The sequence below is a fragment of the Rousettus aegyptiacus genome, unplaced genomic scaffold (genome assembly GCF_014176215.1).
Source record: "Rousettus aegyptiacus isolate mRouAeg1 unplaced genomic scaffold, mRouAeg1.p scaffold_m13_p_17, whole genome shotgun sequence".
In the NCBI taxonomy this organism is placed as follows: domain Eukaryota; kingdom Metazoa; phylum Chordata; class Mammalia; order Chiroptera; family Pteropodidae; genus Rousettus; species Rousettus aegyptiacus.
In genome coordinates this window covers 28,056,679-28,072,395 of record NW_023416292.1, presented here as the reverse complement: position 1 = coordinate 28,072,395, position 15,717 = coordinate 28,056,679, and the positions used below count along the sequence as shown (strand labels likewise).

At 57.0% G+C, this 15,717-nt stretch overlaps 1 protein-coding gene across 1 annotated transcript; it reads right to left on the bottom strand.

The window, feature by feature from the left end:
* On the bottom strand, window positions 1-15,700 carry ITGA10 (integrin subunit alpha 10). Its single transcript, XM_036234966.1, has 30 exons — window positions 14,908-15,700; window positions 13,326-13,437; window positions 13,034-13,143; window positions 12,733-12,824; window positions 12,396-12,510; window positions 11,626-11,753; window positions 11,306-11,454; window positions 10,479-10,629; window positions 10,108-10,273; window positions 9,843-9,916; window positions 9,455-9,602; window positions 9,105-9,253; window positions 8,746-8,889; window positions 8,412-8,615; window positions 7,468-7,598; window positions 6,942-7,108; window positions 6,705-6,847; window positions 6,200-6,313; window positions 5,938-6,023; window positions 5,663-5,804; window positions 5,420-5,512; window positions 5,188-5,264; window positions 4,935-5,024; window positions 4,492-4,576; window positions 4,215-4,328; window positions 3,940-4,020; window positions 3,666-3,779; window positions 2,288-2,383; window positions 1,909-2,022; window positions 1-1,614 (listed from the first exon to the last, which is right to left on the bottom strand). The coding sequence occupies exons 1-30, from the start codon at window positions 15,038-15,040 to the stop codon at window positions 1,549-1,551; spliced, it is 3,588 nt and encodes a 1,195-aa protein (XP_036090859.1). The 5' UTR covers window positions 15,041-15,700; the 3' UTR covers window positions 1-1,548.
* Between the last annotated feature and the right edge of the window lie 17 nt (window positions 15,701-15,717).

The window sequence follows — 15,717 nt, the reverse complement described above, 5'->3', positions numbered from 1 at the left end:
TCATTTGACACTGAACTTTATTTGTTCTGGCCACCTGATATACTGTCCAGCCTGCTGGAAAACAGAGCCGATGCCCTCTGCAGAAGGCCGGAGACATGCCCAAATAAATATTGTGACCAGGCTTCGAGCACAACCCTGGAGGGCAGGTTCTGCAGCTGCTGGTCCACTGCCCAGTCCGTCTCCTCACTTCTCGGCTCTGAATGGGTGCCGATTCTTCCAGTGGCTGTTGGAGTTGCCATCTGGGGACCAATAACTGACTTTGACACCCAAAGTCCTGATTCTGAAGAAATATGTTACCTAGTTGTCAATGAGAATCAAATTCTCTTTACTGGCTATGACCGAAATATGGAAGGGACTGGAGGGGGGGGGGCAGAGCGGGGCCGGGAGGATGATCCAGAGATAGAAATTAACTATTTCTATCTCTGAGGATTTCTAGTAGACATCAGGCGGGGGCTGGCGAGCTGATTCCACCAGAGAAGCCCTACGTGGTACGACTGGAGTGGCCCCAGAAACGTTCGTGCTACACGGCCAGTGCCAAGCGAGGAAGGGCTTGCTTCCGCCCACCCTGGCGTTCTCCTTAATGCAGACCCGCTTGTTCGGGCCCCATGGGGCTGCTGCTTTCTAAAGCTGGTAAGGCGAAAGGGTTTCCCGCCATCAGGCAGCAAGCCTCTCCCTTCTCTGCGGGAGGGCCCAGGAGGACTCCCGAGCGCCGCCTGAGAGGGGAGAACGCTGCCTGCTGGAGCTGGTCCTCGCTGCTATTCCAGTTCTAGCCACCTGGGGGCCCCTGGCTCCAGAGAATCGGGCACCCACCCTGGCTTTGCTCCCAGGGAAGGATGTGTGAGCTGGGAAACCCATGCCCAGCAGGCCCAGGGCAGCTCTGTTTCACCAGCACCTGAGGGCGGGAGAGCGAACCATGAAGTCTCAGGTTTCAGGGGGATGGCAGTTGCCTGTCTAAAGGCTTCTCTGTTCCTTGGAATTGTACAGAATGTCTCTTGTGGCTTTTTCTCCTCCCTCCTTTTTTCCTGTTGACTCTCCCCATCCGGCTTTCTGAATCACCAGACTCCACAGGAAAGTAGCAGATGTTGACTTTACTTCTTCCAAGCCAACGTCAGCTCCCTCCTGTGGAGCAGGGAGCTGGCAGGAAGGTGAGAGACAGGGAGTGGAGGAAGGTAACCCTTACCCTTTCCAAATTGCGAGGGAGGATTTAGAGGGGATCCGAAAGGAGTCAGGGGCCTGGGCAAAAAAATGCTCGATTCCTGGGGTTATGGCAGCAAAAAGGGCCCCAGTGTTGGCTGTGGAACCAGCACCAGGAGGAGGAAAGCAGAAGGTGGGAGAGCTCCTGCTGTGGGTGTCAGCCCTTGTTGTCTGAGGTGAGGCCTCATCTCTTGCCAGCAGCATCCTCATGACTCAAAAGTCAAGTCAGGCTGCAGGTCTGGGGACATAGTCCAGAAGCTGCTGCTTGACCCACGTGAGGCCCCAAGGCTCCGCTCTTTTGGAGGTCTTTTGGAGAAGCTGCCAGGGAGAACTTTCTAGGACTTTATTCTACACTCATTGCTCCAATTTTTCTTCTCTTTTCTCTTCTTCGGGGATCTTCTTACGGGCAAAGAAGCCAAGCTGTAGAGGAAGAGATAAGAGTCATCATCAAACGCCCTGCCTGGGGACCTTGCCAACAGCACTCAGACGTATCTGAAGTCTTCACTTTTGTTCTGCTTCCAAACGTGAAATTCAAATGTATTTTATTTGGCTTAGTTTAATTCAACCAACATTTGTGGAGTACAGTGGAGGAGATCCAGGCATGACACGCACAGCCTGCTTAGCTGCCCGACGCGATCAAGGATGCCTGCTACGATCAAGGATCCCTCAACCTGTGGGCACCATGCCCCTGCTCCACACTAAAACAGCGCTCACCTTCCACAGGCAGAAGACAAGGAGAGCGAGCAGCAGTAGCCCTCCCAGGACACTGCCAATGAGGATCCACAGCGAGATGAGGATGGGGCGGGTCTGAATCACCTCCAGGAGGCTCTGCAGGGGGAGGAGAGTTGTTTTTAACTCACACCCTTTCACACAGCTGGCCTCACCCCACATTATATAGCAAAGCCAGCCTCGAAACAGAAGACTGAAGGGAAAGAAACTGAGTCAGGAATGAAAGAAGTGGGACTCTGGATCCTGGTGCATCACTTCCAACTCCCCGAGAACACACCTCTTTTCTGAAAAAGCCCACAGGCGCTCTTACCCCATCCCCGCCCTCGCCATTTTCACAGCTTTCAGCCTTGGCCTCTGGACCCACCTCACTCCACCGGGAGGCTTCGGTCAGCTGTAGGACGCTGCCCTCCTCCGCTCCCAGCTCAAAGGTGCTGACCACAGTCACAGACTTGAATTTGGCCTGCGGAATGAGTGGCGGGGAAGACATTTAAAGGGAGCCGTCACCAGTTGGCGTGGCTCTTGGAACGCTGCGAGCAAAGACGAAGCTGAGAGGCACAACTTGCAGGACCGTCGAGGCCAGAAGAAAGGAAGAAGCCGCTGGTCCTTCACATGTGCTGTTTGCTCTACCTGAAATGTATTTGACTCCCCTTCCTTGGGCCAACCTCTGCCCCGCTAGGTAGAAGTTTAGATGTCATCTCCTCTGGGAATCAGGGAAGTGTTTCCATCTAACCTACCTCCTTCCCTCTCCCCCATCCTGGATAAGGTTGTGATGTTCTGTTTACTTTTCTGGCTTTCACCACTGGATTATAAATCCTTGAGGTCAAGGGCTGTGTCGTATTAACTACGTGTGCCTGGTGCCTAGTGCCTAATGTCTAGTGCTCAGCACAGTGCCAAATACCTAGCGGTATCTCAATAAATCTTCGTTACAAGAATAGATGATCGAATTTAAAAAAGGGTACCCAAAGAGATAAAGAGAGAACCAGACTTAGAGAGGGGGGTCTGTCGAAGTTAACTCCGCGACAACAACGTGCCTACGTCCCAGGGATAGTCTGTTATTCAAAACAGACAGCACGTCGGACATCACCGTAAAGACCCCTGGCACTAAACAGTTGTCATAATTAAGACGTCGTTTCCCTGCCCAGGAGTGCGTGCCAACTCCTGACTGCCAATCGTCGAGTTCAACTGCACCTCCTTAGCGTTGGAAAACTTATAATCTACATCCCTCTCAATTATATAATCTTCCAATTACCCTCCAATATATATCCTGCATGTAATATCAACTATGTGTTCATTCGTTTTACAAAAACGTTTTCAGTCACTACAGAGTTAAGCATGGTGCCAAATGTTGGGGATATTCTCCTCAGTGTCTGCCTAGCACAGGACCTTTTAATAATAGTGGGCACTAGATGGATTATTGATTGAATTTAGGTGTCCTATCAATGTCGGTAATTGATATAGCACTAGTCGATGATGAACGGAGGAAAATACAAGGATAACTAGTTTTTAGTGAATCCATCTCATTCATTTCTTCTGTACAATAACCCTTTAAAATATGTATTATCCTCCCTGTTTTAGAGGTGAGAAGAAAGAAGCTTAGAGAGATGAAATAACTTGCTCAAAGTCCAACAGCTAGTAAGAGGCGAAACTGGAACTTGAACATGGGCCCGTGTACCTCCGAAGCCTACGCTTGAGTTCCAGACCCGAGCGGGAGGTGGGGGGCCAGTAGGAAATGAAAGGTTTACCTTCCGGAAAAATTCATTGTGAACCAGCCTCAGCAGTCCAACGGAGACCTCGGCCCCCTTCGCGAGCCACCCAAGGTGGCACCTCACGACCTGACACCGAGTATTGCTCCCATTCTGCCAGAAGAGAGACAGCTCAGGACCTGGGGTGGGAAGGTCCCCCACATCCCCCTCCAGGCTCTGCCCTTCCCTCTCCCCCCACCCCTCCACCGTCTCAAGGCTCCAAACTCCACTGCCCCTGCCCCGGACACCTTCTTCACCTTCTTGTGGCGCATACCAGTCTGCTCGAGTGCTGCAGGTCCTCTGGATGCACGGGGGGCCCGGGGGGCTCGGTCAGGTTCTGCACTATGCAGCTTGCCTGGAGGAGGAGCCAGCCTGAGCGACCGGTCTGGCTGGCACAAGCCCTACTGCCCACATTCCTGCAGTGGGGTGATCCCTCTCTTCTCAAAGAAGCCATATAGATTAAAAAAAAAAAAAAAAAAAAAAAGGTCCCCTGGGGGGAGGAGCCCCGAGAGCAGTGACCCAGCATACAGCGACCCGGCCCAGACTCACATTGTTAGTGATGACCTGAGACAGTGACAGGAAGTAGTTGCCCCCATGGGCCACGGCTGGGAGGAAGGCTGAGATGATGAGGCCGCTGACCACATAGCAGCCAAGGTTCTGAACCTGGCGGAGGGATTGGGAATGGGAAGAGGCGGGAGAAGGAGGCCCCTCCTCATCTGTCCCCTTTACCCTTGCGTCCACTGAAACCGGGAGAGACTCTTCCAGTCTTTGCCCCAGAACTCCGCCCCACCCCCTGCTAGTGCCAAGCCCCACCCCAGCTTCTCACCCTCAGAGTGGTTTTGAATTCAGGACCAGGACCCACTGGGAGGGTCCCATATGGGTGAACCTCATAGCGATGCAGAGTGGACTCACTGCGTGGACACCAAGTCAGGAAGTACGTGGTCACGGCCATGACAGACACAGAGGCACATGGCCAGCGCAGGGTTGATGGGGGTTCATAGAGAAGACAGAAATGGACCCTGACGTAAACTTGGTACAAACCTTACAGTCACATCCCATGTCCCCCCACCCCAGCTCCAATCCCCAGGGCCCAGCAAAGCCCTATACCTAGGAATAATCAAGATGCTTAAAAGAGGGGTCCCGCGCGGGTGGGACCGAAGGCAAAGAGATGGAGGGGCGCCAAGGGTCTGGGTTTGGGAGAGCAGCGAAGCACGGGAGGGAGAGGTGGAGAAGGAGAGGGTGGGCCTGGGGGCTCGGGCGGAGCCGTACCTGGAGAAGAGGAGGTGCGGCTCGTACTGGACGTAGGCCGAGGCCTCGGCCGTGTTATCCCGAAGGGTCCCACTGCCCTCCCGGCTGCTGCTGTAGAGTGGTGTGGGGGGCGGGAGGAGAGAGGCTCACACCCGGCTCCGACGCCCCCCTCTGGGGTGGAGTCGGTGCCGCTTACCCCTCCCCCAGCACACGCGCCTCGCCCGCCGCCCACACCCAACGCGGAGGACTAGGAGGACGGTCCCTTTGCTCTCACCTGGTGGCAGTCAGCCTCACGAGGACCTGGCTCAGGAGGGAGGAGCAGCTAAACTCAAACTCCAGCAGAAAGGTCATCTGGGGGGCAGGGGACACGGGGTCATGGCAGATTCCTCTTCAGGGGCAGCTACAGAGGAACAGGAGCCCTGGTGCCCCCTTCCCTGAACCCCGGGCCCCGCCGCTCCAGCCCGCGCCCTCACACAGCCCCTCTCCCATCCTGGGCCCCGACCTGCCTTGGCCCCGGTGGGAAAGACGGGATGCCCCACGCCGCAGAGCCGCGCGTGGGGGGCGGGGGCCGCGCACTCCACCTTCACCGGCCGGTCCCTCTGCGGGCAGAGAGGGGGGTGGGAGCCGGCGCTGTGGCCGCTCTCCCGCCCCAGGCTCTGAACACCAAGCCTTACCCTGGAGCCACGCGGGGACTCAGGACAGAGCCCCCAAACTCCCCATCCTCCCCCTCCCTCCCACGCCCCGGGCACCTGAGGGGTGAAGCTGGCCAGGTGGAGGTTTCTCGAGAAGCTGAGGCGCAGGCTCGTGTTGTAGGCATTTTCCATCCTGTTCTCCAGAGTGGCCGACACCAGCACTTTGCGCCGCCCGCCTCGCACCAGGAACGGGTCCTCCCTGAGAGTGAGGGGCACGGGGAGCTCGGGGGCTGCGGGGTGCCGGCCACCTCGCTTCTGTCCCCGGCGAGAAGCCACCCTCCAGCTTCCCCGGTCCCTTCGGCCGGGTTCAGGTCAGCTCGTGTCCATCCCACCTGGAGCCTCTGATGTCCATGTTAGCGAGAAGCACCAGGTCCGTGATGCACTCATTGTCAGGGCCACAGTCCTTTGAGAAGGGGACCTGGAGGAGAGAGAGGGGCGGGGGCTGAGAGGAAGGCAAGGAGAAAGGAATGGAAGGGGGGGCGGGAGGGGGGAGTGGCTCACATCTCCTCCCTCCCCTCTCTCTAGAATTTACTGAGAAATGAGCTGCAGGAGGGGACCCAGGGGCAGGGCAGGGCAGGGCGAGACACCGCTGACCAGCTTCCGAATGGAGGTGGGCGAGCCCTCATCCAGCACGGGCCCTGGCTTCGTGGTGTTGTCCAAAGCGAAGGTCACGGTCAAGGCCACTGGCCGGAGGTAATCTGATGTATCCTGAGGGAAACCGGGAGTCAAGGGTCATGGGGAGCCAGGGCTGGGGCTCTGCCCAGGCCCCTGGCAGGTTGTGATAATTCACCGAGCACTGTCTGCGTGCCGGGCACTGTCCCAAGGTTTTATCAACACTGTCACGTTCGCTTCCAATACAACGCCTATCATTACCCCCCTTTGCAGACAAGGACACTGAGGTTCGCAGCTTATGTGACCTGCCAGGTTGCCCAGGTGGCAGAGCTGGGATTCAGACCCGGATCAGCCCGACTCCGAAGTGTGGACTTTCTCACTTCCCTGGCCTCGGCTTTCTTGCCCGAGTGGCAGGAATTCCTCCTCTCATCCAGCCTTCCCCTCTCTCCTAGGCCCCGATGCAAAGCGGGCCTTGTCCCCTCCTCACCAGCACGTGGAAGTGCAGCTGCTCGCAAGTGACGTTCCCCACAGTGAGCCGGAGCCGGCGCGGGGACAGCCGCTGGCCAGAGCCGTCGAACGCTGCTCGGGCCCCAGCCGTCCACTCGTCCAGCGATGCCGTGAACCGCAAGTCTGACCAGGGGCAGACAGGAGTGAGGGTGGCGAGGCCGGACACCAAGGCAGCCGAGGGGGTGACCGTGGCCCGGAACGCACTGCGGCCACTCACGGAATCGGCGGTCCCAGCGGCCCCGAGTGCGGGATGTCACCTGGAAGCAAAGGGCTGCGGACAGGCAGGCCGCCTCCTGGCCCCGCCGCCTGCAGTCCCTCTGAACCACGCTGATGGCCGGCGGGCTCACGTCCAGTGAAGGCGCCAGATGGACAATGGGCTGCGAGCTAGGAACAGGTGGGAGGAGGGGAGCCCTTGAGACAGGTGACACTCGGTGTTAAAGGAGAAACTGAGGGGTCAGGCGCACATGCGTCACCCTCTGACAGGAGTGAGATAACAGTTAACGTTGCACGAGCACTTGCCACGTGCCAGACATCGCGTTCAGATCTTTACAGGGATCGCCGCGTTTCAGCCTCACAACCGGCCTGTAGAGCGGGTGCTATCACCGTTCCCATTTCGTAAACTAGGCCATGGGGGCGCAGAGCAAGTTGGCGAAGAAATCCAAATCTCCGTCTGTGACTCCAAAGCCCTCGCTTTTAATAGCCACGCTATGCCGCCCGCCGCTGCGTGAGAGGGGACCGCTCACCTGAGCAGGACGGCCGCCCCTTGGGCACCCACAGCCACATCTACCAGGTCGTCCCCGTCCAGGTCCAGCCGGCCGTCCACGCTTCGGCCAAAGTAGCTGAGGGCCTGTGGCATGGAGACAGCAGCAATCCGCTGCGGGGAGAGAGGGGGGACTGGGCAGGGCCTCCACGCTTGGATCCCCAGGCCACCCCGCTGCGCCTCCTCACGCGCCCGTGGGCGCGGGAAGGAATAGGAGAAAGTAGCCCGTCTGTGCTCAGGAGTCCCTAGCACAGCAGCCTGTACCCCAACCCACCACCGCTCGTCCCGCCTCATCCGCGGTTTCACTTTCCGCGGTTCCCCCTGGTCAACCGACCCACACGGCTCAAAATATATTTAACGAAAAATTTCAGAAATGAACAATTCCTAAGTATTAAACTGCGCACTGTGCTGAGCAGGGGGGCGAAATCTCGCCGTCCCCCGCTGTCCTGCCTGGGGCATGAATTGTCCCTTTGTCCAGTGTGGCCATACTGGACACGCTTCCCGCTCAGCAGCCGTCTTGGTTATCGTGTCGGCTGGCGTGGTATCGCGGTGCTTGTGCTCAAGTCACCCTCATTTCGCTTAATGATGCCACAGCCACGTAACTGTCGTTACAGCACAGTGCTGTAGTTATTCCGTTGTTCGTAATTGTTCATCTCTTACTGCGCCTAATTTGTCAAATTACACTCTTTCATAGGTATGCGTGTATCGGAAAAAAACATGCCATCGTACATATAGGGTTTGGTACTCTGCGGTTTCGGGCATCCACTGGGGGTCTTGGAACGTCCCCCCCAAAGATAAGGGGGGACCGCTGTACTGATAAAAAGGCGCTCGTTCCGTTTGGGTCTCACGTCCAGGCAGCTCTGACAAGCAAGGAGCAGACATCCCTCCCCTTCCTCCCACATGCCCCTGCTGCATCTGGGCACCGACCTGGGCCGGACGAGGCCGGACTCCGTTCTGGGTCCCATGGTACAGGTACAGCGCCCCGCGGTGCCCATCCTCCAGGGGCGCCCCCACGGCCACGTCGGCAAAGCCATCTTGGTTCAGATCGGGAAGGGCGCCCATGGCAAAGCCAAACCGAGCGTCCTGGGCGGGTTCGGGCTGCAGTGTCCCCTGGAATGTCAGCAAGGGCTGCTGGCGGCGAGGAGGAGAGAGGAGACGCTGTCCTGCCGGGCCCAGCCTCTCAGCCGGCCCTCCGGTGTGGGGGCGTCCCTTCCTCTCTCCCTGCGCCCCCGCACACGAGGGTGACCCCAGTAAGTCTCACCTGGCCCACCAGATACACATACACACGTCCTGTCTCCTTGTTCTGGGGTCCCAGGAACATGGGGGCAGCCACGAGTAAAACATCCGTTGTCCCATCCCGGTCTGTGTCCAGTGGGCAGAGCTCACTGCCAAAGTATGAGCCAATCTGGGGAGTGGGGGGGCGCGGGGACCCCAGAGGAAAGGGGTGGTGATTGTGGACAAGTGGGAGGCAGTCGCCGGCCTGTCTATCTGGCCCTCATGCCCCTGACAGACTCGGCCAACCAGACTCAGCACAGACCCTCTCGTGCGCCTTTATTCTCTTCCCCCACAGGCTGAATTTCCCTCCGATCCAAGGGTCCCACCCGCCCTTGGGTGTCCTACCTGCTCCCCCTGGAGGCTCTGGGCGACCCGCACAGCCCCATCTTTCTTAAGCTGGAAGGCGATGACCTTTCCTCGATGTCTAAACCGAGGAGCCCCAGAGAGAAAGAGGCGTCGCCCACCCCGCAAAAACATGGAAGAAACGGAGTAACCTAGAAGTGGGCAGGAATCAGGGGCGAAAAGGAAAGAAGATGGTTTCAGAGGGGGAGGGTTCCCTAAAGGCACGGGAGGAGGTTTCCAGGAGAGAAGCAGGAGATCAGTGAAAAGCTGCAGGAATTAGGAGGGAGCACCCCGTGCCCTCCGCCGGGGAGGCAGTCCCCCACCTCCCGGTCCTCTGCAGCTCTGCTGCTCACCCAGGTAGGCTGCATGGTTCTGCAACGCAGGGGGAAACTCATCTTCCAGGGCCGTCCGTGGGGGGAAAAGGCGGTGACCTTCTTCCTCAAGCCATAGTACCGAGCCCCCCCAGTCATAGGCCCCCACCATCCCAAAGAGAATGCCATCCTGTGGGGCAGAACCAGACAGGGTCACTGAAAAGACAGCACAGACTTGGGAGCAAAAGCTCTCCAGGAGTGGGAGGGTCACTGAGAGTTGCTGGAGTCAGCTGGGAAGTCACAGCAGGTCGGCATGGACATCAAGTAAAGAAGGAATCTAGGGGAGCCCTGGGGTTGAAGTCATTGGAGTCAGAAGCTGGAAGGAGCCGCAGGCTGAGAGGGGTTGCAGAAGGATCAGAGTCTGTCTAACCTTCAGTCGATGAGTAGAGAAACCAATTTGAGACATTTCCAGCCCGAAGGAGCTTTCGTTTTCTCCACGGGACCCTTGAGCATGAGAAAATATGGAGGCAATATCAGGAAAGACAGTTCCTCCCTTGACCTAGTGAACTCACTCCAGAACCCCGCCTACACTCCAGAACCTCCTCTCCCCTGTCCTCTGCTGCTCACTAATGGCCGGTGGGAGAAGCCTAAGCTGTCATTGCATTCCCTGGAATGTCAGCAAGGGTAATCATTACCCTCGAGGCCAAAAATCCGGTCTCCTAGAGCATCCACGATGTCCGTCAGCGCAGCTTCATCCGTGACATTGAAGAAAAATCTCTCGTCTGGATCACTGGCGATAGCTCTGATCTCCCGCAGGAACGAGCTGGGGTCTCGCTGCCGCCGGATGTAGTGACCGAGGACCTGGGGTCAGGAGACCGAGATGGGGTCCGTTAGCTGTACAGAGTGAGACATCGGAGCTAGCGCAGAACACAGGCCACCAAAGTGAAGGAAGGCAGATGCGGCTGAAGTCTGGGAAGAGGTCCGTCCCATGGTTCTCCAGTTCCCTATCTCCAATGTCACCGTCCCCAAGTCCCTCCGGCCGCCCAGATGCAGAGTCGAGTCTCACCGCAATCCCATAGCGTGTCACTCTCCCAGCCTCACAGGCCTTTAGTGCCGCGGGAAGCTCCTCTCCGTCGTGCGATTCTCCGTCAGTGACAACCACCAGAAGCCTGGCAGCCTCCGGGCGGCCCCCACGGGACTGGCTGAAGCCTTCTGTGCTGAGAAGAGACAGAAAGGAGTGAGGTGTGGTCGGATGCGCGCAGACACACGCACACAGGACTTCTCACCGTCAGGAGCCCTCCGAGGAGGGCGGGTGTCTCGCCTTTCGGACCATCCCCCAGCCCCCCCCCTCCCCCCGACAGTGTCTGGCTGGAGACCGGCCTGCGGTAAGAGGTAAGAGCTCAAATGCCGTAGAACAGAGAGCGCGGGACATCACCAATGCAAATGAGAATAAACCCCACCCATCCCTGCATTCATTCAGCGAACATTGCGTCTAGGAGGACAAAGATCAAGGAGACGCAGAACGAAGGAGAAGGACCGGGTCGCGCGGGCCTTCCCAGAACGAGTTTGGATCACGTTTGGAAAGTGGGCCAGGACGTGAGTGCTGGAGATCTGGAGAGTCACGATCCAGGTGGGGGTGGGAGGACAGAGAGAGAGAGTCCTGTCTGCAGACTTCGATAAAGCAGAAGCATGGGGAGGCGCGGACGTGGACACTTTGCAGAAACGTGACAGGGGGAGCGCGACGACAGCTTAGCCTTCTCCCTCCGGCCGTTAGTGTGCGTGCGAAAATTAGCGCGCATGGCATCTTGGGATGTGCCGGCCGCACTCTCAACCCCGCCCCCCCCCCCCCCCCGCCCCGGCCTCCCGCACGCCCTTCCCTTCCCGCCGCCTCACCAGGCCACCATTATCGCTTGCGCGGTCTTTGTTTCTCGTCCCTCCCGCCGGCTCAGGTTCCTTGCTGCCCTCACCACTTCTTCCTTGGTTCGGAAATCTCCCAAGGACCACTCGTGTACGGGGCTCTCGCCATACTGTACCAGCCCCACCTGAGCACGGAGCGTGCGGTCAGGTGGAGGGTGGGTGTGGGGCCGGGGAGGGAGGAAGAAGTAGGTGAGAGATGGCAGATGGGCACCTGGCTACTGCGGGAGACGCTAGACATTTGTCAACTCTCTCCCTGCCTCGCCCCCTCCAAGCCCACCCGGATCGCCTTCTCTTACCTGTATCTGCTCCGGGTCAATAAACAGTCTCCCTACCAGTCTTCGTAGGAAAGTCTGAACTTCGGACCAGGGGTAGATGCTGTTGGAGCCATCCAAGACAATGACCACGTCCATGTATGTGGGGCAGCCTTGGAGGAGGGGTGCGGTGCGGGAGAACAGAGGGGTAGAAGGATATTGGGCATGGGGGCAATAAGGGAAGAGGTCACAGGAGAACGCTCTCGACTTAAATGTCTATTAGGCACTTCCGGCATGCAAGGAAGATGGTAGGCCAGGCCCTGGGTGGATGTAGAAATGAAGAAAAGAGATGATCATTCATGCAACTTACTACAAGACAAAGAAGGAATTAAGTGCTAGGTACAAACAGCACCACTGAATGCTGGGAGACAGCAACAGAGAGTCAGTTCTGATGGCGGAAATCAAAGGAGGCGGCTGCTGAGAGGATACTGAGAACCGAAGGTGTTTGTGGAGAGGGGGGTGTAAGGAAAGGCGTTGGGTGGAGAACGGGAAGGTAAATGCCACGGCCAGCGGCGTGGAGGGATGTAGTCAGAGTCGAGTTTCTGAAGTTCGTTTGATGTACTCATGGAGTCTCAATGTCGTGGCGGAGTCTGAACTCTAATCTGTTAGGAACCATGAAGCTCGCGCAGGTGCGTTAGGTAGTGACGAGGCTAGCCGTGCAGGCCCCCTGCCCGGCATCATGCGCTGCCCCCCATTCTTCCCCACCCTGCACCCCGTTCGGAGGACCGAGTCCTCGGGTCCTTCCTCCGGCTCACGTTGTGCCGTGGGTGCCAGGCTTCCCTGCGGGCGGAATGAAGCATCCACGCGGGCACAGATCCCAGAACTGAAGACCGAGGAGCCACAGGCACGAGACCAGAGAGGGGCACAGGCCTGGGGATGGGGGCGCAGGTTACTCACGGGCTCGGAAGGGCGCCCGCAGAAGGTGCTCCCGGTAGAAGGAGGCGTTGAGGCCCCTCCCCGAGATTCCCCTCCTCGCTTTCCAGGGTTTTTAACTCCGTGCCCCCTCCACACAGACCAGTTTCCCTTACCATATGGCTGTTTTCTCTGCCACGAACCCTCAGAGACCCGGCCACCACCCTTTCCGCCACTCACCATGAATCCCCCATCACCATCTGTCTCTAGTAGAGACATCCCCAAGTGCATGTTCACAGCAGGACGAGATGAATTTCCCAATGGATAGTCACCTGGTTGGGGGGAGGTGGAAAAGAATGAGATCGTGGGGTCACAGATGGGGTGCTTGAGTTCGGCGTGGTTTTGGAAGAGGACGAGATCTGGATCAAGTCAAGGATGGGGAGTGTGTGGGATTTGGGGGTAAAGAAAGTGAGGTATGAGGGGTCAGAGCTACTAGCACATTAACGTTAGGGGTTAGGCGTGCAAGCGCGAGGCATCTTACCCAAGTGGCCCTTAGCACATGGGGCATTGTGGGAGCCCCCTACAGGGCAGCGGTAAACATCTCCCCTTCTGTCACCTGACGGCCCGTCCCAGGGGGCACCCACCAGCATCCTGGGAGGAGGACATGAACACACAGCGTGAACATGGCCTACGAGAAAGTGCACGGAGGTGGCAAATCTAGAGCCCCAGCCACGTCTAGAAGACCGGGTTCGTTTTGATCCCATCTAGCTCCCCTCCCCTTTTAACAGCTCTGTCGCAGTCCCAACCCCACGGCCCTCTGGCTTCCTCCTCACCATCGCCGTCCGCCCCCAACATGTTGTAAGACACTGTATCCAAATTCAGCCTCGGGTGGTCCTGGGAAGAGGCGTGGGTGATGCACATCCAGGTTAAAGGGGGAGCAGAGACCTGGGAGTCAAGATCACGGGTTAGCAGGAAGCAATCAGAGGCTGGCGAGTGCCCAGAGGCCCAGCCAGAGAGAAGCCGCGAAGGGAATGTTCTGATGTAAGTCTGTCTCCCTGCTTATTACTCGTTAGGTGTCCTGGCCTCCGTCAATGTCACGCACTCAGAGCTCTAAGCCAGGATGATCTCCTTCCTGTTTGGGTCCTGTCTAACCTGTGGCCCTCTGCCATGCTTGTGCACAACTGTATTTCCATTCCCACCCCTGAAATCTCATTTACAGACATGTCTGGAAACGTCAAGTTCCTCTTTACATCATTCCTCCTACGCGTCCTCCTCCTTAAGCGGTGGGGGTCAGAAGAGGGAGAGGGCCTTTCTGCAGCCCTAGAACAACCATTCCTTCCCAATGCTCCCCACCCCCAGAAGCACAGGGAGAACAAAAGACTAGGGAGCCCTGCGTGCCCGGGTCTCTCCTCCTCCATCTCCTCTTGACTCCCGGTGTCATTGCTACATGCGCACTCTCATTCTCCTATGTCTAGGTCTCTGGTTGATTCCAGGCTGGACACTCAGTGGTAATTAACTGGGTGAGGCCATTTGCCCGCCCACACACGTGGTTTGCCATCCGTCCTCACCAAAGGTCCCTTCACGCCAGTTTCCCAGAACCAGCTTCCTTTCCAACTCATCCACACTCTCAACAGCCCCCTACCTTCCTACATTTCTTCCTTAACCCTTGACCCACTCTAAAGACCCCACCAGTCATGTCCTGGCTGGTCCTTCCCTCCCAACCCCGATCCCTTTAAAATCAGAGCTGGTATTTTAGGAAACAAAGATTACAGGGCACTGGCGAGGAAAAATTCCAGACCTCCGGTCCCTCCCATGGTTCTTTCCCTGACCGTGTCTTGCTCCTTCCTTCTGAGCAACCCTCACTCAGGCCTACCACAACTACCTCCAATGGCTACAGCTCAGTCTGTTTTCAGAAAGGTGTTTTGTATGTGAGCCTTTTCGCATCCAGGAGACTGGCGGGGCTGAATGACCAGGGACTGTAGCTCATTGGTTAAACCCAGAGCTCTGACCACACAGTCAGTTATGCCTCAGGCCCCAGAGGCCACCAAGGGTAGGGAGAAGTAGGGAGGGGTATCAGGAATCAGACTAGCTACGTGAAAGGTTACCCGTTTCTTTTTGGTCCCCTCCCTCCTCTAGGGCTTAGGACAAAGATTTTAGATAATAGGACACAAATCTTACATGAGACCCTGCCAGTCTCAATGCTGAAGCAGTCACACGGTGTGGGCATAAGATTCCAAACACGCATGCACACGCGCGTGCAAACACACACACACACCCTACAAATGTAGAATGGGTGTTAACCTCTCACCGCAACTCCCAAAGAAATTTAACCTTAAATTTCCCAATTAAACCTTCTCAATGCCAATCTATACATCATGCATTCCCATCAGAAACCAAGAAATCAACCTCCCTCACCTGTCAGGAACATCAGGGGCCAGCACAGGTGAGGGATGAGGGGGCGCTCCATGCCTGGTGGTTCCCTGTCCCTGTGAGAAGTCTCTGTGACTCTGTCCCTCTCCTTTTCTGTTTTCTTTACTTTCCCTCCCATCCTGCCCCCTCCCACTGGCAGCTAAAAATAAAGTTGGAAGGAATGGGAGGAGTAATGGTGGGGAACTGTGGGGAGCCCCAGACTGAGGGAAGGAGGCCGGGAGGATCGTAGTCAGTTCTCTACCTTGGTGCTGCCCCCTGGAGGCATCATCTCGACATCCAAACGAACACAGTTGTTCACTATTTGCGCGGTTTCTCTTCCTTCCTTTCTATCCTTTGCTGTCGCCAGGCAATAATGCTTTCTTTGGGTTTGGAATGGAAAGCAGGAGTGGGGGGACAGATACTTTTGTCTTCCTCACCTTATTTATATCGACCTGGGATATGGAAAGCGAAAGAGCTGATAACAGTGGTGTCGTGTGCCCACCCACCCCGGGCAGCGCTGATGCGTGGAGACACAGCCAGCCCGCAGAGGAAGCCTTAACAGCCCCGCTCCACGTGGTCGTTTGTGACTCAGCCTATGTTGCCTCGTGCATTGGTTTTTGGAGGGACTAGAAACTGAGTCGGTGTGGGATGTGCTTTGTGGAACCCGCAGAATTACTTTACAATTAAGACCCCCATCTTCTCAACTAGACTATAAACTTCTGAAGCTGGGACCATGGAGTTTCTGGGCTTTTTGTATCTCTACCCCCTAGTATTCTGCTCTGCATAGTTTATGTGCTCAATAAAAGTCTGTGGGTG